At 40.1% G+C, this 26,368-nt stretch overlaps 1 protein-coding gene across 6 annotated transcripts in view; it reads left to right on the top strand.

Annotated features, from left to right (window-relative positions):
• Nucleotides 1–26,368, top strand: part of CHL1 (cell adhesion molecule L1 like) — a 141,893-nt gene that overhangs the window by 72,348 nt on the left and 43,177 nt on the right. For 4 of the 6 annotated variants that reach the window (XM_061362116.1, XM_061362119.1, XM_061362120.1 and 1 more), the window contains exons 1-7: nucleotides 4,753–4,893; nucleotides 9,404–9,593; nucleotides 12,880–12,985; nucleotides 14,584–14,774; nucleotides 22,877–22,999; nucleotides 24,102–24,272; nucleotides 26,055–26,102. In XM_061362116.1, coding sequence (XP_061218100.1) covers nucleotides 9,503–9,593; nucleotides 12,880–12,985; nucleotides 14,584–14,774; nucleotides 22,877–22,999; nucleotides 24,102–24,272; nucleotides 26,055–26,102 — 730 coding nt within the window. In that variant the 5' untranslated portion in view covers nucleotides 4,753–4,893; nucleotides 9,404–9,502. Of the gene's footprint in view, nucleotides 1–4,752; nucleotides 4,894–9,403; nucleotides 9,594–12,879; nucleotides 12,986–14,583; nucleotides 14,775–22,876; nucleotides 23,000–24,101; nucleotides 24,273–26,054; nucleotides 26,103–26,368 lie in introns of those variants that run through there. The other 2 variants (XM_061362117.1, XM_061362118.1) reach the window with 2 other exon arrangements.

Genomic DNA, 26,368 nt, shown 5'->3' on the forward strand with positions numbered 1-26,368 from the left:
AGTTCATGTTGTCACCTTGCTTCTAGCACAGGGAACTCTCAAGTAAGCACAACCCTTGCTGTGAATTGGTGAAAATCACTAGTGTAAAGTTGAACCTTCATTACTCTGCAGTGGATTCTGTTGTTGTCGGATGATTTTCGTGACATAGGGATTGCTCCTGTACCATGAACACACTGTGCACTTGAATGGAGCCCAATGGGTGCTGGGTGCTGTAAATTCTTCCCCTTCCTTTACTGCCTGATAGAGTGCAGAATTTCTCAGTGGCATACTTTAGATAAGCCCGTGTGTGTGTGTGTGTGTGTGTGTTTGGGAGGGTGATATGCTGTTTTCACTGAGCTTTATGCTGAATGAACAATCTCATTAGGTTCCAGGCTTGCAAGGAGCTCTGCCTGGCAGATCCCCTTCCCACATTTCCAATTCAATAGGGCTCTGCTTGGCTTTGTGTCTTTTGAAGGATGTGCTGTGAGCAGGAGCAGGAATGGCTAAAACTAACTGTGGCATGAGCTGGGTTTCAGGGGAGGCTTTCAGGGTGAGGCAGGATTTCTCCTCGGAAGTGTTGCTTTACTATAGTTCATGTTTGGTTTCATTAGCACAAGAAAGCTCATGATTTTGCTATTATTTTGTGCTCTGAAAGAGAGAGAATGAGCATACAAAAGAAGAAAACACCTTTGCCTCAAATTCGTTTTGAAATGCAGAAGAATTTGCATTGCCTCCATTGGAGGAGGCTGACATTAGCTGTCTCATCTGGAAACAAACTGCAACCTGTTTTTATTTCCTTTGTGCATGGCTGACACGCCGTCATTCCCAGTCATCCCGCCCAGTTGCTACTGTACTTTGTTTTATGCTTCATGCTTGACCTATGAGCTGAAATGCTAATCGCCGATAAAAATTTCAATTAATATAAAACTAGTTTCAGCCAGAAATGTGGTAAGCTCATTTAGAGACGTAGGATCTCAAGGAAATGCATAATGGCAAGAGCCTCAGACAATAGTTTAATTTTTAACCAGCTCGTGTGATTTCAGATGTGTCTGCAAAGATCAAATCTGTGCTGTTTTGTTACCAGCAAGGGAGAGTGACAGTCACTGCATATTTACAGGTCCGTGAAAAAGCCATGCTCACAACGTTTCTCTACTACAGCGTTATGTCCTTGTGATAGAATAATTTCTCTGATTTCACTGGTTAACAAAAAAAAAAAAAAAAAAAGAAATGAATGTAAGGCCATACCTTGAGGTAAAGGAGGTAAAACAGAAACACATATGGGGATTAGACTGCTCTTACATCTGTAAATATGAGTATATATAAACCAGGAACCTTATTTTATGGTGACTTGTACAAGTGTTATACAAAATTATGAAGAAATATGATCTGAAAATTCATGATGTTTCTTTTTCTCATTCATCTTTTACTTTAAATACCTTAGAAACTAAATAATTGTAGATTTTTCAGAAGTCTGCAAAACATTTACACAAACAATTTATACTGCAGGAGTGGTATATACATCTCAAATACACTACCTTAAATTCATCTTTTTCCCTGAAAGAGGGGTTGCTGCCACGGTAGAACTGGAAGAGGGCTAGAAGGTGAATGTAAAGATACATATTGGTTCCCACTAAAGGAAAGACTAAGTTTGTGTCTGTAGATCTAAGCTCATTTGTTAAAGGAGTTGCTGCCCAGTGTTCCCACTGCTCAGAGTTCTGCCCAATTAACCCAGTCCAAAAATGAACTGGGGAAAGAATAATTTTACATACAATGAGGGTAACCAGAGAATAAGGATGTGAGACCAACCTGGGCAGCTAAGTTACGCCACCATATGCACATGCCCTGGTGCGCTGGGAGGTCAGCTTGTCAACAGGATTCCAAAGAGGGAATACAAGGAATTGCACAATGACAAGTGATGCAAAGAGGGCCTGTAGAGAGCTAGGGAGAACCAGTGAGATTATTAATCAGCAAGTTTAACACTCTATGTATTTAGGGACTTGTTATCTCTGGTGGTGGAGGTCAAAGAATATAATCAATTAAGAAAAAAGAAAAAGGTACTTAGATTTGTGGAATAAAGGCCCATTGGTAGCTGTTACAGACAAAAGGTTAAATGCAGCATCTAGCTCAGAAAGCCCCCAAGCAGTTATAGGAAGTGGGGAGGATATATGTATCAGGAGAGGATTCTCCTGCACTCCTGCTGCTTACCTGTGCTTGCCCAGTCAGGAGGGCTGAGCCAGAGTGACTTTTGGGTGACTGGGTGTCCTGCTGTTGTTCTCTTTAAATCAATACAGATGTTTGTATTTCTTCACATGTTTAAGAACAGCCATTAAGGTGGAATTTGGCTGCTGGGCATCCAGGTTTATGTGCTCCTAATAGGAGTAACCACATCAATGATTATCTCAATTTACTTTTAAGTGCCATGTCAATAATGTTATAACTAAAGTTCAATGACGTATTCATCATAAACAATGTACTGTTCACAGTTAACATTTATTTCTTTGGTTATGAAAAACCTAAACCAGGTATTGATTTCTACACTGGATTTTCTTTTGAGTCTTTATTACAAGAGCTGGTCAGAGGCATTTTGAGCTCCCAGCAGACCTGATCTGACAGGGCTGGCAAACCTGGTCTCCTGGATATCTTTGCATTGCTGATATTTTTTGAGTAGGATTCCATTATGAATATCCACAGCTACAAAAGTGAACTTTGTTTTCAGCAGTAGTATAATTTGTATTAAGTTGGTGGCTTTGTCAAATATTCTTGCTCACACAGATTTTCACAGGAAGCGAATAAAAAAGTGGGAAGTTTCATTTAAGTTTGCAAAAGTTCCTTTGCTCTAAGTCAAGTCTAGTTGACATTAGGCCAAAATGGATACTGACAAATTATTAAGTTCAAATGTCACATGTTTCTGGAAACATTGCTCAGTTCCACGCTGCATTTAAAAACCAAGCTCTTGCTGTCTTGAAAGGAGCCACCCAATGGCACATGTTAGAAGGTATAAGGAAAACAAGGCAAAAGAGTATTGAGATAATCTAGTTTGTATGACTTGTATTGGTGAAATGACAGTAGGGAATCTATTTTACTTATTTTCTCAGGAAAACCTGAAGACCTCACATTCTTTGGCAGCAGCACCTCTAGATCCTAGGGAGAACATTCACATTGGCAAATGTCAACAGACAGTTGCCAGCAAGCAGATAATTTGCATTGATTAGAAACCACATTTCTTTAGTTTTCAGTCATTGTGTGTGTGCAAAAGACATGCAAGGCTTTAAGAAATGTGGTCTGTGATGTAATAGTAAAGTGCGCTACTAGCTGTATGAAACAAATCAAATCTGTCAGGTGCTGTGCCATTATATGGGCAGAGGGATGACCAAGAGAAATCATTAACCGTTTATAGTCAGGTTTTGAATGGCTTGAGAGCACAGGATGTGATCTACTAAGGCTTAAGGGGGATTTCATTTTAGGATTTTGTTAGGAACATCTGGGAGTAGATAGGGAGCATTTACAAAAACAGACAGCTGATGCCAGATGCATCCTTCCATGGCCAGGCACACAGAACGGAAGATGCTTGTACACCTATAGTAGAACATTCCACAGCCTTGTGTATATATTTCTTTATTATTTATATTAATTCTATCACATTTTTTGAGGTTTTTTGTGGTCTGAGGAACTGAAAGACTGATGGATTACAGAATTGGGAAGGCATATCAGGTTTGAAACACGAATTTTGTGAAATAATGTTGAAGTTATTTTACTGCACTGAAAAATTTACTTTACATGTGTTGTCCAATAACGTTTCTAAAGCCCTTGGCAAGATACTTAATGCATAGACTTCTCTAACTAAATCTCCCAAGAGTGGAATTGCATCTAAAAATAAAATCTTCATGCTGATGTGCTGCAGTCTATTTGGAAATACTTTACCATGGAAGGAAGAACATCTTTTTAATTTGGATGATTATTTTAATCACCTCCAGCATATGCATCTGGGCTGCTTTTCTGGGAACTAACAACATCCAAAAATAGGTGATAGGGATAGAGTCAAGTGAAGGTTATGTTCTCCCTGGTACTAACACTGAGATGTCAAAAAGCTTTTAGGGAAAAGCTATGTATAACTTCGACACCTGAAGTAAAATGATGGTCCTTATAAATATTCCTTCTGATCTTTTCCAAACACATGAGAGACTCTGCATGTGGGGAGAGGGAGGTGAGGGTTCAGGCTAAAATAAAAGAACTATAACTGCATAAATACTATTGCTGTAGCATTATATTTAAGGTTTCACTATCATAAATTTTAACCTTTCTTAGCTAATTAGCAAATTAAGGAGGTATTCCTGCCTGTGGCATGGAAAAGCGCAGAGGCGACTGATTCTGTGTGCTCTCTGGTGCTCTCCCTGTACCCTTAGGCATCATGGCACCTCTGCTGGGAGCTGCTGTGGGACCAGTTTGTCCTACACTGAACACATTTCCTTGCCTTATGAGCTTTTTGTCACCCATTTTGTGAAAGGCTCTGCAGGGGAAGAGAGAAATAGGCATAGAGACTCATTGGGGTGGAGATTAACACTTTCTGAGTAAAGTTCATGTCATCATAGGTGTCATCTGCAATGTCCCCTGAACCAGGGATTAGCAAGGGCAGGAAGAGGCAGGTGGAGCATCCCTGGTGCTTTTCACACTCAAATTCCTCATCAGCCAGGTTTGCTCGCTATGGACTTTGATTGAGTCTCATCTTCTCAACAGCTTCACCAAAGAGGCTGTCAAAGGTGATGGAGCTTCAAGAAGCTCATCTTTGGAAGAATATATGGGTAAGAGGCACCTCCTCAGCTGGGTCCAGGCTGACCTTCATTTACAAGCAGTGTAGGGATGGTGGTTTCAACTGTGTTTAGGATTTTTTTCTTCTGTGATTGTAATACAGAAAAAGTGAGAGTACTTAATTAAGCACCTGTCCAATATAGTTACTTAACTTGCAATGTAATGTGTAATTAAATAACCCAATTTTTATTTCTCATGCCAGGAAGTAATTTTTTTTCCAGAGTTTTGTTCTGTTATTCTCTAACTGGGGCCACACCAAAGGCTGTGATTTCTAATTACCAATGACTTTTATTTAACAATCCTGTCACATATATGTCACTGAAAAATTAAATCTGATTCTAGCTAATGAAAAGGTCAGCCCAGCAATGTGCCAATATTAAACAGTGGGAACCCAGTACTTTCACGAATATTTGTGCTGTACAGGACTTATACAAGGACCAAATCTCACATATTTTACAAGGGAAACAAATAGCCGTGGTTGATGCCATGTTTAGTGCGATATTTCTCTTGGAAGCAGTAGACCAGTAATCTGGGAATTTTGGCTGTCATCCTGCTACTATTTATGAGCAATTTTAATGTAGTAATTACATGTAGGGAAAATTGTGCTCTAGGTTGATGAAATAAATGGAAATCTAATTTTTTACTTGTTTAGCTGTCCAATATTTTTATTACATACTTCTGGAAGCAAGGGTATACAATAAAAGAATCTGGAACTGCATCACTTCTTAATAGTGATATTTTGAAAGATTTGTTCACTGTAAGTTAAAGGCAGCTTATTAAACAAACAAATGAGCTGTCCTTTAGAGCAATCAGTATTTACTATTAAGTGAACAGCACAGTAAATAATGAATTGCAGGTAAGGAACTACAGATAAGTATTTGAAGTGAATTCAAATTACTTGGCTTAAGCCTGAGGCGGAGAAAAGGGAACATAAAGAGAAATAGAGGAAGGAGGGGGGAAAAAAAAAGGAAGAGGAGGATTGTAAATGTAATGTACTTTAGCAATACATGTTCACTTATTGTGCTGAGGAAAGGCTTTCTTTGGTAATCTTTTGTCCCCCCTCCCTGGTACAAGGGATGCTGCAGCCAACACCTCATGAGAACAAAGGAGGATATAGAATTCCTGGGAAAAAGTGGGGGTCCACAGCAAGCTCTGGGCCTCATCCAGCACACTGGCTCAGAGGGCAGGGCTGATGTTCTTACCAAGGTCAAGATTTTGCATGTTGCTTACTGGCACTTACTAGACACTAGAAAAGCATTGTATTTTGGCACCAGCGAGACCGAAACCTGCCTGTAGCTGCCAAGTGCTTGCACGGCTACCTCATTCACTCCTCCAAATTAAGCAGCTAAATTGTTCATTTGCTAGGAACTGGCACAAGATGAGAACTTTCGGTTTGGAGTTTAATTATCACAGGAGAGAAACACCATACTGCCTGAAGTCTGGGTATGCGAATGCATTTAAGGCTGGGATGGATGGGGTGTCTGGAGGATGTCTGATATTACTCATTTAGGAAGGGACTCAGGGTTGTTTGGATGCTGGAGATGAGAGGGAAGGCCGGTGATTTAATCAGGGACTCTGCAGTTTCAGCTGAGCTATGGGCCTGAGGCTTGGTAGGACAGCCAAACATGTGACAGCCATACTAAACGCTAGTGCTTGTCAAGCCTTTCTATACGTCACCTTAAATAAGGTTACCCGTTTGACACAGGTGTCCATGCGGGGATGGTATGTCTCACCTGTCTGTCTGGTGAGGGCCATCAGTGTCCAGAACAGGTCATAGAAGAGCAACTGGCTGAGTTGGGCACATACAGGGGGATGTGTGTTAGGCGGTAGACTTCCATAATTACTGCTGTTGCAACCAGCACAGCAGGATAACACCTCTGCTACTCCCTTAGGAGTAATAGATATATAACATATGAACAGGAGGCTTATCTTGCTGGATCATTATCACTAGGTAAACACCTCTGCAAAGATACTGTTGCTCAGCTCAGGTCACCCTGAGACTGTACCTCGTGGAAGCTACCACAGAATAAAACAGCACAGGTTAAATGCAGCTGCAGGGAGATTTCCAAGTGGCCTTTGGAAGTATCTGATTGCTGTGCACAAGTCTAGCACCACTGGGCCCCAAGTGCTCGCTGCTTCCAAATGCTGGTGCTGTCGGACCCCTGCATTAGTATTCAACACAGGGAAAAAGAGCAAGGCGCTAGACAGACCAACTAATTACAGCAGCCTGCAAAGGCAAGTCGTGCCGTACAACATGATAAAAGATATCCTTTTATTTGGTACATTTCTTTGCTCCCTGCCACTTTATTAAAAAAAAACAAAAACAAAAACAAAAAAACAGTGTGAGCTAATGGGTTTGGTTAAAGAATCAAGCTGTTGTCCTATTTCTTCCTTGAATTTAATCTGAGTCTATACAGTGCTTTGTAACATTCATACATAAAGAAGCTTCCCACTAGTCAGTCTGCAACCTTAGCAAGCTGCACACCTGTAATCTTACCTCCCCTTCCTCTGGTTGGAATCCCAACACAGGTTGCTTTGCTACCCAGAGCTGTCAGCAGACAGGGGAGAAGAAGGCTTCACTGCCACTAGTGCACTGTCTGCAAGCAGCAACACTGGTCAGATTTTTATGAGCCTAAATTGCAGTTGTGTGGCTGGAGGCTTTGCTGTCGGAGCATCTGTTTTACCATCGGTGACACAAACAGATTTGGAGCTAAGCGCCTGCCAGCACCAGGTGAGGCAGAGGAGGAGAGCCCAGTCTGTAGTGACAGAAGTTGTGCAGCCACCAGGCAGCTGCTGCCTGGGGCTGCTGTGGGTTGTGTTTACTCCCCATGCTATGACACAGCCTGGATTTTATTGGACTGAGGTTTGGAAACCTCTACTGCTTGCAAGTTAGAGCTAGGGGAAATCAAACTGAGGGAAATCTCCTCTACCACAAAACAGAACTTAATGATGTTGCCTGATTCTGCCTGATTTGCACCCAGACTCCCAGCTGCTCGAGGTGGCAGCTCAGCCAGTGTGTCCCTGTCCCCTCCAGTGCCCCCCTGTGCCACCCCCCTCTGCAGAGTGAGGCACTAAGCAGATTAGTAAGCTTCTTCCATCAGCAAATACTCGCTGCCTTAGATACTTATAAGACATCTGTTTTTTAGCCTCATTTCTAAACAAATGAGGCTTATGTGATTATGGTGTCTGTCTCTTGTCCCCTCGTTGGCCAATTTCAATCTTCACCCAAGGATTTTGGTTTCAAAGACGTTAACTTCCAGGAAGCTTTCATGAACTGGTGACCGTGTGAGCAGAAAGTATCCTGCTAATCCTCTGCAGAGAGGGCCACAGCACAACCTGTTGCTCGTCTCTGAGAGCCGATGCAAGAGGGAGCATGAAGGGCAAAAGGGAAATGTCTGCTTTGTGCCTGTGTTTTGTAGAGGTCCAGCAAACCGGCCATCAGGAGCAAAACATCACAGATCAGAGTGTGTGGGCTTCATGGCTCAGTGCTGTCTCTGCTCCAGCTGCAGCCAGCTGTGCAGGGCAAGGGCGGGTGTCCCCAGTGCACTGCCCATGTCACACCTCCTGCCTGTCCCCGCATGCCAACTGCTCTCTGATCTGAGGATTGCTTTTCTGATCCAGGGATTAACCGAGTGGTATGTGCAAAGATACAAGCGCTGTGTGCGAGCCAGGCTTAGTCTGGAAATACATTGCCGTGGTCACTCAGCTTTGCTTGGTGGCTTGAATCAGAGCTTGCTGTGCCATGTGGGTTGGACGTTATCTCCAGCAGAGTAACTATGCCCTGAAAATGTTTCTTGCAAAAGTATATTGACAACTGAGGTCTAAATCCTCTTAAGACTGGTGTCCCTTAAGCATTATTTGTTAGAAGATGCACAGCTACAAAGCATATCTTATACTGGTTAATATTTTGCTGAGATACTGTGAATGATGCTGGTGACTGAAATCCTCCATACACCCACATCTGTAAAGTTCTCTCTCCTTTACTCCTCTGTGAATTACACTTAAATGCTCATTAGAGCTGAATATGTCTGGTTTTGGCAGGCACCTGACATTTTTCCTGGTAATGTAGAATCTAAGGATGTATAATGGATTGTGTAAAATCTATGTATAGCAGTTCTGAGATTATAAGGAAAAGCAAAGGTTTCATGTTCTGGTCGTTATTAATGAACTAAATTGTGTCCTTTTTTAAACATAAATGAAAGATGAAAGACATATGAGATTTATGAACAAGGTCATTAGTATACCGAATTTCTCTCATTAGATGTGTTACATTACTTTCCAACTTACACAGCTGTCATTAGAAAAATTTATGAAGTGGAATGATTACAAATAGGCCATCTTTTAAACCATCTCTACTTCTAATTGCAAAACACAAAATAATTATACTTTAGTGGTGTAATGGATTTTACTTTTGTGCATTTATTTTTTTTTTTTTTGTCAGAAATGTAATCGAGGACTTTCCTGAAGCCAGAGGGTGGGGAGAGAGAAGAGGAAATTGTACCGCTCAGTGCAGTTTTGCAATTTGACTGCAAATCCTGAAGCATTGATTTAAGTTGGTAACCCTGCTAGAAGAAAGTTAATATTGCAAGCTAATGTTTTTCTTTCTTCCCCTCACTAGACTTTCAGTTTCACATCCTTACATCTGATTTGAAGTGACGGTGAGAGGAAGCATAAGTTATCTCTCATTCTGTTTGGACTCCCTGTTTACAGAAGAGTGATGAAGATGCTATTAAGCACAAAAGGGATCACCATATGCCTGTTTTTCTTTCTATTGAGTTTGGCAGCAGCTATTGAAATACCGTTATCAGGTGAGTTGTAGCTATTTAATGAACACTCTGATGTATTGTTTTGGTATCCTTTCTTTCTTTTTTTTTTTTAACCTTTTCCTGAAGAAAAAGATATTAAATCCTGCTTTTCAGTTGTTCCATTTTTCATTTAATTCTGCCAGAACATGGCCTTTGGGAAATTCAAATGTGATAAAAATGTAAGCCACTTGTTTTGGACCTGTTTACGTGGACATACTCACTCTTTGTTTAAACATCCTGTTCAGTAAAAGCCGGCATCCCCAGTGATTCGTATTTCATTGTATTGCGTTGCATTCCATTCCATTCTCTTTCCATTCTATTCTATGCCTCTCCATTCCATGTCACCACCCAGCAATACAGCAGTCACTGGTGCTCTCTGGCTCCATCGCTCAGTGCAAGCTCAGAGCGAAAGCAGGCTCTGCTCTTCCCTTGGCTCCATTTCCCTGGGTGTTCTTGCTTGCACAAAGCAGCCTGTGCTTGGAAGGGCTTCATTATTACTGCCCCATCAGCAGCTGCCACTTTCCAGCTCTCCCTGCATGCAACATCACCGCCGGGCAGGCATGAGAGCAATTTTCATTTACTCCTGGCCAGGAAGTGCAGCCCCTGAACAAGTGTTGGAACTCGTGTGCTTGTCATCAGTAGGTGTCATGCTTTGGGAAATACCTCATGGTATTCTTGAACATTTGTGTTTCTTTGATCTTGGTGCTCATGCTTCCATTTCTCATTCTTCAGGAGACAGGGACTGCTTGGCCTGTCTTCCTGCTGCTGCTTTCCATGCTTCTTGGCTTTCCTTTCACAGACTGGAAGGGATGTTTCTTCAAGCTAAGATGAAGAATGCATCAGTCTTCTCATGGCTACACATGTGCTTGTGAGCATCAGCTCTGAAGGAGAGTAAAAAACGCAAGCCAAAACAAACAAAAAAACCCCATAAAATAACATAACATAAACTAAAAGTAACAAAACCAAAATAAAATGGAATCATAAAACAAAATCCTGTTTCAACTTGTATGCTTTGTGATTTGTGTCCTTGACAGTGTTTTTGGACAGGAAAAGAACAGTCTCATTGTTATTCAACTTAGGGTGAGCGTAAGGAATGGAATGGAGTGGAATGGAGTAGAATGCAATGGAATGGAACGCAGTAGAATAAAATGGCACAGAAAGGATTGTAACAGCAAGGAATGGAACTGGATGGACTACAGTAGATTAGAATGGAAATAGATTAGACTAGGTTATGCTAGGTTATGCCTACAAGCCTGCATGACAAGTGATGACCTAGGTCTAAGGTACCCACCCACAAGGGGGACTGGCTTCAAGCTGACCGAGGGTAGATTTAGATTAGACATTAGGAAGAAATTCTTCCCTGTGAGGGTGCTGAGGTGCTGGCATAGGTTGCCCAGAGAAGCTGTGGCTGCCCCATCCTTGGCAGTGTTCAAGGAGAGGTTGGATGGGGCTTGGAGCAAGCTGCTCTAGTGGAAGGTGTCCCTGCCCGTGGCAGGGGGTTGGAAGTGGATGAGCTCTAAGGTCCCTTCCAACCCAAACATGATTCTGTGAATGAACAGAATCATAGAATCATAAATTCCATGATTCCATGGTTCTGTAAATGTTGCAATAAACTTGCCTACTATCATATATCTGGTGTTTGTGATCCAATGCAGCCCTTAGCTCTGAGGGTTTGGTTTTATCCTTCACATAAACTCATTTTGGCTCTGAATCTCCCTGAAGCTTCTGTGAGGTACCTATACCCTTACTTGTCTTGCAACCTGCTGTTTCAGTCTGAAAAAGGAGCAGGTGTATGTCTCAAGGTGTATGTTAGTCCCCAGAGAAGTATTTCCTACGCCTACATACCACCCTGGGGAGCACCTCCTTTATCCCTCTCTGGCTGTGAATGCATTCAAACTGCCTGTTTTACATGGTTGGTGTGGTTTTAGCACACATGTAAAATATGGGATGAGGCTCATAAGGGGCAATACAATGAACACCACTGCCTGGAGTACAGCCCAGACCTCCCAAGCTTTGAATTTTTTCAACATAAGTGGACCAGGAGGATTGCAAGTTTTATTTTTTAGGGGATGGAGGAGAAACCCAACAAAGTAAAACCCAATTGATTTTATGAATTACAGTGGGGGGAAAATGATATATAGGCTCATTTCAGTGCTTTGGGCACTGTATCCTCAGAATAGGACACAGGCCAGTTACAGGGCATCATGTGAACCTGCTGTGAGCTGTTAGCACTCCAGAGTCTGCCAATGGCCCTGGCTGCAAAGGGGAATCAATCAAGCAGGGTTATAGGATATTTTTTAAAGCTATCCAAATTTGGTTATCAGCGTTTGGAAGTAGAAGGTGTTTTTGGAGGAAAGTACAGCAGTGGCTCTTTGTGTTTCAATAAAGTACAAGTGGATCTGTGACTGTAAAGTGCAGGACAAACTGTCTGGGCATCCACTGTATTTATATACCTACACAGGGGAACCACCTAGCCCCTAATTTGCTTTAATGAAGCATTTTATATTTTAATAAAAAGGAATTTTGTCTGATCTGTGAAGCTGGTGGGCTTGGAATTGTTCAGCTTTGAGACCACAAAGCATCACAAGGCACCACGTTTTGCTCCAGCTTTGAGCTTCCTGGACTTAAAAGAGAAAACAAAGAGCGTGTTAATTTTCTTCCTGGCTGTTTATAGCAATGTGATGATCCTATTATCCCCAGCTCCAATGTGGGGAGTATCCTCCCTCATATGGCTCTGTTACACAGACATTCACAACACTTATTCCTCTAGGAAAAAAAAAAAGTTAGTGAAACATCATTGTGTTACTGTGTCACTGATAACTGCTGTACCCTAGAGGGGCATTAAGTCGTCTTTTCAGTCCATAGATTTCCTGGCAATTTTATCCAGGATGGATGTGGCAATTTGCTACTTCATGTGTGGGTATCTGTCTGGATTAAAAAGCCAGTTACTGACTTCACCACTGAATAAATCTACCATTCCACACACCCATGTTTTGACTTTAGCTTAGCATGGCCACAGGTCTCCTCTGCCCTGGATGGGTTGGTGGTACATGGAAGCGTGTGGAGGTGATGCCTGTGAGTGGCTGGCTGGGTGCAGTCAGTGCCATCAAGCTTTCCTCTGGCTGTTGGGGCATTAACAGTGTTCAGTCTGGGGAACAGAGAGTGTTGGCAATTCCTCATTCTTTGCAGGTGTAAGGCAGTCCTGACATTAAATCTTTCTAAGAAATGACCTGAGCAGAGCATAGCTTTGCTTGGGTGGTGTTTTAACCTGCTTCTTCTTTGTGTTCAGTTGCACAGCTTCCAACAATCACTGAGCAATCCCACACCCAGGTTGCCTACCCCTTTGATGAGGACTTTACAATTAAATGTGAAGCTAGAGGAAACCCACAGCCCACGTGAGTACTGCTTTCACCCAGAGAAGCAAGCAGAAACTGAATTTGTTTGTAGCCAAACATCACTATGGTTTTGAGGAGGGGAGGAATAGATAATGTACAGTAACCTGCTCATCACTGTAAGACAAGGTTAAGGTTTGGGTTTCCATTTAGGCCATTCAGCTTTTATTGCTCCATCACTTCCACTCAGTTGTGAATAGATATCAACATGTCTTTTTCTTGTTGGAAGATGTTCCTTGCATGTGCTGAGTTCACTGTCTGATTTAAAAAAGCTTGTCTGGGCTGTGCTGCAAAAAATAGGAGATATGTAATAGTAATCAAAGGGTCCCAGCTGTTCTGGCTTTTCCACAGCAACCCTAAAAATACCAAGCACATTAAAGTGTGTATTCAAAGATCACATTTGCATTTTATCTGATACCTTGTCTGCACCTAGCATCATCACGGCCATAGTGAAGTTACAAATATACACATAAGGAGTTATTCAAATAAATATCCAAAGATAAGCTTTACGTATTTTATGCTAGTGTGAAAAGGAAATTTTTTTAATGAAAATGTGATTAGCAAAAATGTAATAACACAGTAAAAGTTTCTCCACAGGATGGTACATGGGTTAAATTAACAGCTGGTTTGCATGTTAGTTTTACTCTGATCTTTCCCTTCTTTACTTGCAACACAATTTAAACTTGCTTTAGAAAGAATTGTTATTTTATGTCAAGATGATTTGATCATGCTTACTTGAACTCTGAATGGAGATTTGTAGCATGATAACAAATTTCCTTTGTTTCACTGTTTATCAATGGATTAATGAAAGTTTGCCAGTATATTTAAATGTATGTTAGTGCTGGTTAGGCAATAGGAACCCATATTGCCTTCCATACTGTATGTAGCAAGGCAGTTTTACCAGTATTAGTGAAGTACCAAAACATACATTTCTGTTTTCTCTTAAAAGATGACAAAATATTGAAAAATGTACATCTTCCATAGATGCATGTAGTAGTCTAATTTCCAACTGTCTCTGATTTTTAATCACTTCAGCCTTATTTCAATCCATCTAAGACTTTCAGATACATAAACTATGACCAAGCCTTCAGCATTAATCAAAGTCACACGCTAGTATCATCAAAACTACAACTGATTCTGTGTCAAGACCAGGAGAAACTCAGCTGAGCCATCTCGGTTTCTCCTTGTTTTGACCATGGTATCTCCTGTAGATAGTGAGAAAAACTCCTGTCAGTCTTTGCCCGTCAAAAGTACCACCTCTTCTACAGACACAGCCTTTTTGTAGACTATAGTTCTTTTCACTCTGTGCCCTTGCTTTCACAGATGGCCTCTCTCATTTATTGTCTTTGCCTTAAGCTTTGTATTTTATTTCATGTCACAGTCAGTTATCCAAAAGTAAAGCGCCTGATAGGAGAGACATGCCCAATAGCTACCACAACTTATGGTAGCACAGTTGTTATTTTGCCATTTAACTCTCTCCTACATGAAGTTTTTTCTTTTATTTTAATAGTACACTTTGGACCCCTATTTACCACTGGTTTTGTACAATAGTGCTCCCTGTTCTGTGGCCTGTCTTGTGTAACACTGGTCTTGTTTTTCAGCTTTAACTGGACTAAGGATGGAAAACCATTTGATTTGTTATCTGACCCAAGGATAGTTGCAACTAACAACTCCGGAACATTTGTGATTCAAAACCGTGGAATCATCACCAATTTTCAAGGGAAATACCGTTGCTTTGCATCCAATGTGCTGGGAACTGCGATGTCAGAAGAAATTGAGCTAATTGTTCCAAGTAAGGGCTTTTACTTGGCTTTTGGTTTGGGGCTTTTTTGAAGATTAAAATTGCGTTTCCTCTAATTAAATAGGAAAGAAGGAATTATTAAGATAGTATATGGTCAAACATGCACTGCTTGTTATTCAGTGAGTATTGTAGGAAAAACCTCTGTGTGCCCCCTGGAATGATTTAATTTCATTCCTGGTTTTGAGGACAGAACCCAAATCTGAACACAGGATTTCAGAGAATACCTCTGGACTATCAACTCCTTACAGGCTTCTGCATGCTGATACTGATGTTCCTTACCAACTTTTATAAATTCAAATGCACTGGGTAGATTATGTATATATTTTCCCTGATATATTCATTTGTAAAACACTTATTATTTACTTTCTGAGTCTTGTCTGTCCCGCTTTGCCTGTAGAGGATAGGTTAATAGATAAATAGGTATAAACCTTTTAATAACCATCTCAGGAGAGCTGAATGTTCAGTGACAGGAAATGACTTTGACTTGAGTAATCAAATGCTTTTATAAAGTACTTGGTTTGCCTTTGCCATAACCTCCATAAGAATTGTTTTCTGATTTGTATTTGCTTAAAAGCCACTATTTGCTCTTGTGAAGTTTCCTCTTCTAATACTTTTCTCTTTCTGCAAAGAAGAAAGCATAAATATTGACAAGAGTCATAGTCTGGTAAATTCTGAATCTAATTTGGGCAGAGGTAATTTGTGAGCTGATGCTAGCCCATCATGAAAATAAAGTAATTAAAATATTTTGAGAGATAAATAGCAGAAAAACCCATTAGAGTAGCTATCTTAACTGCAGTACAGCTATTGAAAGATATGAGCTGTTCATGAAAGATAGGGATAATGGCAAACATCATGAAATAGAAATATATTAAAGATTAAAAATGTAGTGGGCAATAAAGGAATAGCAAGTCATTGTCATGAAAGAAAAAAATTGCTTTCATGCAGATCACTTTGGGGAAATTTTGTATAAGACACTGCACGTTTGGGGAAACTCCTGAGTTAAATTTGGAGTGTTCTCACTAATACTGGAGGAATGTATTTGATAAAGAGTTAGGAATTATGTGATGCTTTCACTTTACAAACATTTATTGGGAAGCAAATGCTGTGAAGAGTCATCAGAATATAATATTTCAGCTTGGCAACCATGACAGAGTGCCCAGAAACTGGGAGGACAGTATGGTCTCTACCTCAGAGCAAGGAACATGGAAACAGAAGCTGGGGGAAGAATGGGAGAAATAGCAGTTTATTTCTGCAAAATAGCAACTGATGCAAGTGTTTGAAAGCTCAAAGGGATGTCATCCAATCAACTGTGAGTTCATGAGTCTGATGTCAGTACCACTCAGAGTTTGATATAAATACTTATGGAGAGAATATTAAAGACCTAAACTGAATGGAAAATGAGCTCAAAAATATAGTAGGGAAAATTACCAATCCTAGAAACTTGTCCTTCCATTCTTAGCACAAAGGGAGGGAATGGGTGATTTTAAGGACCAGGTTTATAGAAGTAGCATGAAATATACTGATACAAAGCTCAAGGTTCTGATAAGGATGACATTGATGCAACTAGCACTTGAAATTTAGAAATGACATAAGAAGATGAGCACACAATTGCTTTTAAATTCAGGGTTGAAATGTGTGAAAGAAGAGGAAAATTTGAAGCAGAACCTTCCTAATGGAAGTAGAAAGGACAAGAAACTTCCCTGGCTCCACAATGGAGTAGGGTGGAACATGGAGCAGACTTTATGATGGAGCTGGGTGGGGTGGAGAAAGAAGAGAATCAGCAGTGCAGTGGGATTTTCAAACTAGATTCTGCATTTCCAGGTTCCTGCAGTGTTTTGTTGTCAAGTCACCTGAAAGCACTGTGCACATGTGGAATTGCTGTGTTCATATGGCAGGGGATGTCTCTACAGTCTTCTCAGCCTTTGAAATGACAGGCAAGGTCTACCTAGCTGCAAAGAATGCTTCTGCATGTCAGTGCAGATGAAATGGGCTATGAGAAACCTGCATAAACATTTTTGTCATGTATTTTTTATAGAAAATATCCCTGAGAAGCATTCTAGGCATGGTAGCTGGGGGTGGGAGAGTCATGGCACTGTGGTCACGTTGAAAATAAGGCACATCTCAGGGGCTGGGAGAGTTCCTGGGAGAGGGGCCCTGCTAGGGATGCCATGTTAATGTATCTTTTTGTGCTCCTCTTGAAAGACATAATTTATTTTCCTTCCAGATAATTTTATGGATTTTTTTTTCTCTGGGAAATTTATTTCATATTGTACTGCATTGCATAGTATTCCCTGATGCAATAGCTTGGCGTTTGGTGAGGAATTAATGAGATTACATGTCTTGCTATATAGTCTCTACCAATTTGGGGTTGCTTTAAGGAAATAGCATTCTTGAGTAGAGGATTGCATAAAGTTTTAAGACAGTAAGATGAGGTTTATTGAACTAATGCTATAAGTTGGCTGCACAGGTAGGACAGTGCAGCTAATGTCAGCTGGAGTTTTGTGCAGGAACAGGAGAGTGATGCACTTACTCAGGGCTTTAGACAGGACAGAATTATTCCCTTTGTATTCTGACCAGGGCAGTGGAGTAAATAAAACTTCTTTTAAACAGAGGTTCTCAGACCCACTAATATTCAGAACAGTTAAAGACATCATGTTTCAGTGAAGGTATGTCACTTCCAGCAGCAGAATATTGTGGACCTCTTGCTACTGAACTGAAAAAGACCTTAAAATTGGAAAACAAGAACAAGTTGATATCTGTATCTGAGACTACTGTGTCTGTACTCAGAGCAGATAATTTTTGCTTTTGATGAAATATTGTCTATACTAGCTTGAGTAGATATTAAATATACTGGGGGTAGTTAGTAAGAAATTAACTGAGAAAGTAGAAGCATGGTTGTTATCAAATGAGAGAGGAATTTTAGTGCCAGTGCGTGCAAAGTCCTAAATCCAGAAAGTAAATACATGGTACAGATAAAATATCAGAGGCATTTACCCAACTCCCACAGCTTTTAAGACACATTTACTTTTATTCATACTCTCCTGCCATGAAAACTTTCATTTAATGGTGCAATGTAGATGCTGCAAATTAAATCGGAATTCAGAGGGTAATAGAAGACACCTTTGATTTTTTAAAGTGCTGGATAGTCTAGAACTGTGCTCAACTGAAAGAGAGCTGCTGATGCATAGATCTACTGTAAATTAGGCAATCACTGACACAGAAGGGTTTGGGATAAATTACCTCTATTCACCCACAAGTTTTGAAGCACAGACTGGTACATGTGAGATCACTACATGCATTCATGGTAACGATGCAAAGGTGGCTGTGCTTTGCCAGCTGTATTCAAGTAAAATGTAAGCTACTTGGCAAGTCACTATGCCAATGAAGAAAACAGCAAGTCAGATTAGGCCAGGTTTTTCTCATAAATTACATTTACTCTGGAGAAGTAGAATACTGGGTCTGTAAGGTTGCTGCTGAAAAGGAGAACAAAAGACTGTTTACTCACAGTAGTCATTCCAGGAAAGCAATAGAAATGTCAGTAGAAATGATCGTTAAATCTTACCTACATAATGAAAACACCACACCTCCCCTATATATGTTGACATTAAGGAGCATGGGGAAGAATGAGGTCTGAGGATCTCTATACATTTGTATCATTTAAAAAGTCCAGATTGTTACAAGATACATGCAGCATGAAAATGAATTTAAATGGTGAGAACACAGACTTCAGTTACCCTCCTCCCGTATTTAGGGAATCTGTTGTTTGAATTACTGAGTAGGCTCAATGCCAGAGGAAGGAGAAGTACAGTTTAAACTTCTTTAATTAACTGCAGTGTAAAAGACTTTTAATGGTACACTGCATCAAGATTTATGCTCAGTATTTCTAAAGCTACTGCTCCAAAAGACCAAAGATCTGAGAATGGAAACATAGACTAAACATAAAGTTGTGCAGTGGCACAGTGGCAGGTCGTGCTATGCCAATGGTGTTAGTTCTAGAATTCCCAGAGAAAGCAAAACCTGTGTTAATATAAAAAAAAAAAAAAAACAACAACAACAAAAAAAAAACCCCAGCAAACAAACCCAGGTGTGAATATTGTGAAATCATTAAAAGATATTGAGCAGATTCTAAAATAAGAAGTTTTGTGAAGGTTTTCAAGTATAGCATTTATGGAAGAGAAAACAAGAGTAACTCTTTGAGAATGTGCAGATGATGGAAATAAAATCGAAAACTTTTGCCTCCTAAATCAGTGTCCTATGCTTCTGACAACTTTTCTGGCCATCTAAATCATTAGTATCACTCTGATTTTTGCCAGTGATCATAACTTTCAAAAAGGCGCTAGAGATTTACACAGAAAAAAAAGCCATTATAAAAGCTTCTTTGAAAGCAAATGGACTGATGCCCATTTGGTCTTCCTGAGAGCCAGATTTTCCTAACTTTTTCAATCTAAGGCAGCAATTAAAAAGTCCATAAATAAGCAGGATCATATCTCATAAACAGTTCAAAGGCTGCAATGAAAATTACAGTTTTAGCTACTTCTTATATTACGTGCATCAGAATACCAATTGATACATTGAGATGAGTAGTGGAAGCTGCCCAAGTTATATTCAGTACAACTTATGCAATCCCTGACGGTAAGTCACGTTTAAGATTCTTTGAGGCATTGGGCTGCTCACTGGACAAGATATAGATCTGTGTAACAAACCGTCAGCTACTAATTAAAGTGTCTGAGAAGCTGGGAATTTCCAGGATATAGAAATATCTTAACCGTTTCCACTTTCCCTCATTCTTACATCCTTTAAGTATTTATCTGCATGCGATAATTTAAGAACATCCGTGACGGGAGAAGCTAAGCCTCCATCTAGCTCAGGACACTTCTCCAGCAGTCCCTACAGACAAGGGTATAAAAACAAACCCAGTACATGTTAACTAATTTGCTAATTGCTGATTTGCCATGATAACTTGACTCCCATTTTACATTAGGTACTGGGAGAAAACAGACACAGTGGCCTCAAGAACTTCTGCAGTTACATGGAGAAACCCTTTTCCTTCAGTCCTATTTCTTAACACTTCACACAGAAACACATAAAGTACCAGATTGAATGAGCTCTCTTCTTGCCATAGTGGAGACCATTATAGTTATGTGAAGTCGTTGTAGTCAGCAGTAAGACAAAAGCTAAGCTGTAGAACAAAAGGTACCTGAGTAAGCCTGAAGATATCCTGCTGGGGACTGGAGTACTGCAACTGTGGTTGCTACATTTCTGAATTCATACTGCTAAATTTCAATTTAGATTTTTATATTGTATTGGTCTCCCTCCTGTTTGCTTTTTGTTCAGATACTGCATATTCTGAACAGATCAGAATAGGAGAGAGTGACCCAGCCTCCTTTCTGATATTTCCCTTAGCCAACCTAATTTGCCAGTGGTATTTCAGCCTAATCTCAAGCACAGTTCAGTCATTAAACTTTGAGTCACCCCAGGGATTAAACAGAGCCTGGTTCCTTGCACAAATGGCTCTGGACACTGATAATCTTCCATTTCCATGGTTTGCACACTTTCAAAGCACTGTAATTCTGTTTTTTGAGCACTGTACAGCCTTGTCAAGAAATAACACTTGAGAAGCAAAGCCTTTCCCAAGACTGTTTTGGGAGCTTTATATGTCACGGTGGGCCTTTAGAAGATGTTTCCATAACAGAATCCAGGTGTGCAGTTTCTTATCTTCCCTAAGGCTGTTTCATGCATACCACTTGATTGCTTGTGTCGTGAGACAAGTGTCCTGCTGGCACTTCAGCAAGCCTTTCTCAGAGTCATTAAACAGTGTTGCTCTCCCCTGTGTTATGGATATGTGAAAGGTAACACTTGGAGCTACGCTGGATTCTGTCCCTTCTCATTATATCTGTGTGTGGGGAATTGCATAAAAGATTGACATGACAGTTTTAATGATATCGTTGCAAAGAGATCAATTAGCTGTAAATTTTACAGTGTCCATGTGCTGCATTGATAACTCCATACAGTATTAAACATTTTCATTACACAATTAATCTTGTATGATACTTTTGAGCTTATTTCAGATGTGATAGTTTCTGTGATCAGCCACAAATCAGTATTGATTGATTCTGGAATGTCCACTAATTAAAACAGAGGAACACTAAAAAAAATACATATGCATGCTGAAGACTAATGTTCAAGAGCCAAAGTCTAATGTGAGAGCAGCTTCTTCATTTTAACAAATCTCCTCATGACTAATTCAGAAGCAGTTATAGTCTTTGGCACTGTTGCACCCCAGAAGAAAAATATACTTTTCAGAAGGTCTGGCCCACCAACTTATCACGAAAGTTGAGTTTTCCTCTCTTGCACAACTTAAAGGGTTCAAAACACTCAAAGTTATGCACTGAGAGGAAAAATCAAAGTTTTTCAGTGTTTTTCACAATGAACTAAATGAAGCAAAACAGTATGGAATAACCCAGAAGGCCTGAGCACCTGTGGTCTGAGTACTTGTTCAAGGTGGAGGACATTTGGGATTTGAACATACAGTCCCTTTGTTATCTGAAACTTCACCTACAGAGTGAGTAATGCTCATTAGCTTCATTTTGCCTCTCCTAAGAATTCATAACACATTCTTAATAATCCTCCTGGAGATAAAATCTATGCACAATCTGCATTCAGGCAACCAGCATTAGAGTGACTGCTTCTTTTATGTTTACTAATCCTACAATGTATAGTCTCCTCAGAGAGAGTCCTGGCCCTGCATTTCTTACCTTCCTCCTTCAGTGTGACTCCTGCAATGTGACACTGCAGATATCCTGCAGAGCCACAGGACCACTGGTGTTTCAAATTGTTTATTCGCTATCAGAGTTCCCTGTCATGACTTGAACACCAGGATGGCAATATTTTCTGTGCCAGATTGACTCCGTACAGCTGGGATGCTTTAATTCCTTTGCTGTTTAATCGCTGTTAATTTTGCCGTTTAATGGGGTTGCCTGAACTGAAACTTTTGCTGGTTTGAACTTGCCTAAAATGAATGCAGAAGACAACGTCTGCCCTGAAACTGTCTTAGCTAAATTTGTTTAAGGAGTGGTTACTTTTCACAAACTGATTCTGTTACAATAATCTCTGAGCTGCAGCTTCCCAGTCCTTGGCTTGGTGTGAGCTCCAGCCTAGCTCTGCTTCCCTCTTCTTTGATGCGCTCCACTAGCATTTTGGGCTGGCAAGACTGGCCAGGTTGCCCTGGTTTGCAAAGCGTGGTTCAGGCTTTGGACAGCCTCCTGGCATTAGTGCTGATGTTCTGGGTGTTTGAACAATTCCTTGAACAATTACTCTACATATAGTTAAGCCCAAATAGCTGAGCCCTTGTGCACCCTGTGTGTTCTTTCATGCAAAGCCTGTCTCTGAATCCTGATGGACAAGCTTGCTAAGAAAGTCTGCCTCTGCACAGCACAGGTTTTACACCTGAGAGGATGAGGCCATACAGTTTTTAGACCAGTCTTCTGCTTTATCTGATATTGGAGGTAGATAACTGGGACCACTCCAGGCACAAGGCTGAATAGCTGCCTAATGTCTGTCCTCATCTGCATTGACTTGTGGTTGTTTCTTTGAAACCCCTTTTTAACTAAGACTTCCCAGAACATACATCACTCTCAGACTGATTTCTGACCCCCTGGGAGCAGCCCAGGACCTGTCAATGCATAGTCCTCTATGCCAGTTTTAACCTCAGGTTGCAATTCTGTTTGCTTTTAGTTGTCCCTTCCAGACAGTGCACACAAAGGAGCTATAGAAAGCATTTGAAAATAAATGAATTAAAATGAAGCTTAAGCAAAGCCCGTGAGCATCACAGACAAGTGTTACAACCTCACAGTTCAGTTGTCTGGCTTTCAACACTGCAATCTGTGCACTTTATGAAGATGCAGCAGAGATTTACTTTTAGTAAATGCATTGTTACTCTGTATCACCTTGTAAACAATAGTAGTAACTAAAGACAGATAATGCAAAGGGTGATGCTAAGGTAAATATATTATTAAGAACTATAATAAGGGGGAAGCAAAGGGCAAAATTTCAAAAGGCAATAATAAAAGAGGAACTTCTTTGTTTCTGTGCAGGTGTACCAAAATTCCCAAAAGAAAAAATTGAACCTCTTGATGTGGAGCATGGTGATTCTGTGATTTTGCACTGTAACCCCCCAAAAGGCATCCCACCTTTGCATATCTATTGGATGAATATTGGTAAGTAAACAATTTTAACATGATTCATATGAGGGGGTTTAAAACATTTGTCTTCCAGAGCAGTTTCATTACAGATTCATAATTGATGGGAATGGTAGTTGTGCAAGTGCTTAGGGAAAAGATCTGGATACTGAAATACAAAATTGAAAAAATGAGAATGGGGATATGTTTTTACATAACAGAAAGCTAAATGGTAGGGTACATTGACACAACATATTATTAAATATGAGACATCAGAAATCTTACGTATCAATAAATGAGTTTACCAGTAATGAGGACTACTGAATTTACAGTAGAGATGATAAAATGTGTCAGTATATTATTTCTACTATTACTATTTTATTCTTTTCATAAACTAATGCTTGATTTATGATTCTAAGAAAAATAAACCTGCCAGGTATGTATAATTAGTTCCTTGTGGGTTTCTGTCCCATTATTCTTCAGCATTTGTGTTCTGTGGCAAATTCTGCCTCCTGGGGAGCAAAGTAACTCAAATTGCCACCATGACATGAAGAGTTTGTTTCTGATGCTGACCAAGTATTTGCAGACACAGGGTGCCAGATTAAACCTCTCATCTTATAAGGCAGCCTCTCTACTCCTGATGTGAAAATTTAGCACAGACCTGTATTTGGCTGGATCGACAACGAGACAATGCAACAACCTTAGTTCACACTAACACTTCCCTGCTGTAATCTGTAGTTACAGAAGAGCAAAGTGTTTGGGAGACTGTCCATGGAAGATGTCTGTAAATAGTGATGTGCATATCATCATTATAGGCCTTTGTACTGGGGAAAGGTGCAAGATATTTCCTTTCACCTAATAAGGAATTTTGTACTGAGTATATTTAAATTAACAAATTTCATTATAAATTATTTTTCATATATTATATAAAATACATATTTTATATAAAATATTTATTGTCTATTATCAGTTGTATGCTGAATCTTGGTAAATAACCTGTTTGTTATGCTGGGTCTTCTGTCTCTTTTGCCTCAGTTACATTCTGTATGTGGAAGCAAGCATAAGACAGGGGAGCATTAGTAGTCATATTGGTGAAACATAGCAGCACCGTTACCATATCACAATTATTTTTTCTTGCTAGATTTGCAGCACATTCCACAAGATGAAAGGGTCTCCATGAGCCTTAAGGGAGATCTCTACTTTGCAAATGTGGAAGAAAATGACAGTCGGAGTGATTATTGTTGCTTTGCAGCATTTCCAAGACTGAGGACGATTGTACAGAAAATGCCAATGACGCTGAAAGTTTCCCGTTGTAAGTCTGTGGATGAGTAGCTTCTTGTTTTCTGTTGTTTTTTTTTCTAACTCCCCAGGCATCAGCAAATGCAGATGTGTGCCCTGTGTCTATGATGCGATTCTCTGACGAAAATGCATGTTACTGTGCTTATTCTTGCGTTATTAACCTTACTCTAAGGGCTAAATTCAACCGATAAATGCTGTTTGCAAGCTGTTTGGGCCCAAAGGGCCACATTTTTATTCCTCTTCTCCCTCCAATGAAAGCTGGTGATGCACTAGGGAAAACTGCTTCTCTTGCAGTCATCAATGGATGGGCTTCACTAAGTCTTGAGGACTTTATGTGGCCATATCCTCCTTGGGTGCCAACCTGGGTTGGTCTGGGTGCAGCAATATGGTTGGGAGGGATAGTGCTTGCCAGGTCTTTGCAAGCTTCCTTGAGCATCAGTAGCGACACACAAGGCATTTTCCATTTCCTTAATGAAATATAGTGTAGGGAACACTGAATGGTATTTGTCATTGAACTGTATTTGGGTGATATGGCTTAGTGTGAGGTGTCCCTGCCCATAGCAGGGGGTTGGAACTAGATGATCTTAAGGTCCTTTCCAACGCTAATTATTCTATGATTTTAATTGTATTTGTTTATTTATCTTAACATCTCTTTATTCTTTCAGTCTCCAGGGGTCTTATGCAAAAGATGGTTTTAAGTGCTGCCCCTGAGTCTTGCTGGGGCATATGAGGTTTTCTGTTGCACTGTCATACGCATACATTTATTCGGTATATTCCCCCCTGCTGTGGTATCAAACTGGTAATTCAAGCTGCTTAAAGCCAGTGAATGTATAGGCTGTACAGCCATCAGTGTTGGAAACAGAGGAAAAGAATTAAAATATCCAAGGAAAAAAAAAAACAACAAAAGCAGCCTTTTAGGGCACACTCTCAGCTGCAAAATCAGCAAAGCCCAACAGAAGCTGGTGGAACTAAGGCAGCTTATACCAGCTGGAGATCCATCCTTCTTTGCTTGAATCTCTTCTGGCTGTAATGGTGTCTGGTATCACTTCTACTACTTGCTGAGCCTGCCTGTGCCCCTAATATCAGTCTTCTGTTTCACTAATACTTCTGACCTTTTGGGCTTATGCAGCCCAGAAAGCCAAGGAGATTTTTCTTCATGAATGAAAGCCTAATATTTAATATATGATTTTGAGAGTTTTCTTGTTGGGATAAAAAGATAAAGAATTAATGTGGCTTTGTATCTCTTCATACTTGCTTAAGCCATATCTTGGGGTAATAATTGTGAGAAAAATATCAGAATGAAATGTTGCTGTCTGTGGATTTTCTAATAGGCTCAGTCCCACACACATGCACACACCTAAATGGTTTTTAAATTCAGCTTGAGACTGCTCACACCACCCTGTGATGAATCCCAGGTGAGGGACTGTATTTAAGAAAATACATAGAAAAAAGCTGAGCAGTAAGAATAAAGAGATATATAAAGATCTAAAATTCCTTAATAGTGGTTACTTAGGGATTAGTGCTTTTATTTATTATTGCAGTAGGTAGCTAGGATGAAATGATTATTATATAATCCATGAAGTATTTTGCAGAATAATACATATATTTGGAGAATATTCTTTGTATTTTCATAAATTTGTTGTTCGTCTGTTGCTTTACTTTATGTTTTCCTTTGTTTTTTTCTTTTATGGCAAAAATAGGGGGGCATGGTTTTGTTTTGATTGATTTATTGTTTCTTTTGTTTCTATATCAACTATGCATGTTTGTGTTTGGTTGTCACTTTTATTTATTTCAGTTAAGCATGCTAATGACTCAGGCTCACCTAACGCTGCGGTTACTAAGGGTGAGTTAAATGCATCTGTTATTTAGCCTTTAAACAAAGAGTCTACCATCTGAGATTAAATGTGAGCTGCTGCTCAGGAAACAGGAAAAAGAAAATCACAAAAGCCTCTTTATTGCAATGGGGATGGATTTAAATGGTCCATGGAGTACAATTTGCTCATCTTGTATTTTGTGACAGAAATATGAAGTGCTTTTAACAAAAAGGTACCTTTCTTACTTAAGAAAAGAACATGCACATTTCATAATGTGCTGTAAGTAAGGACGCTG

This window comes from Neopsephotus bourkii, unplaced genomic scaffold (assembly GCF_033783945.1).
Source record: "Neopsephotus bourkii isolate Nb327-2 ecotype Australia unplaced genomic scaffold, CSIRO-AGI_Nbou_v1 NB_1080, whole genome shotgun sequence".
NCBI lineage: Eukaryota > Metazoa > Chordata > Aves > Psittaciformes > Psittacidae > Neopsephotus > Neopsephotus bourkii.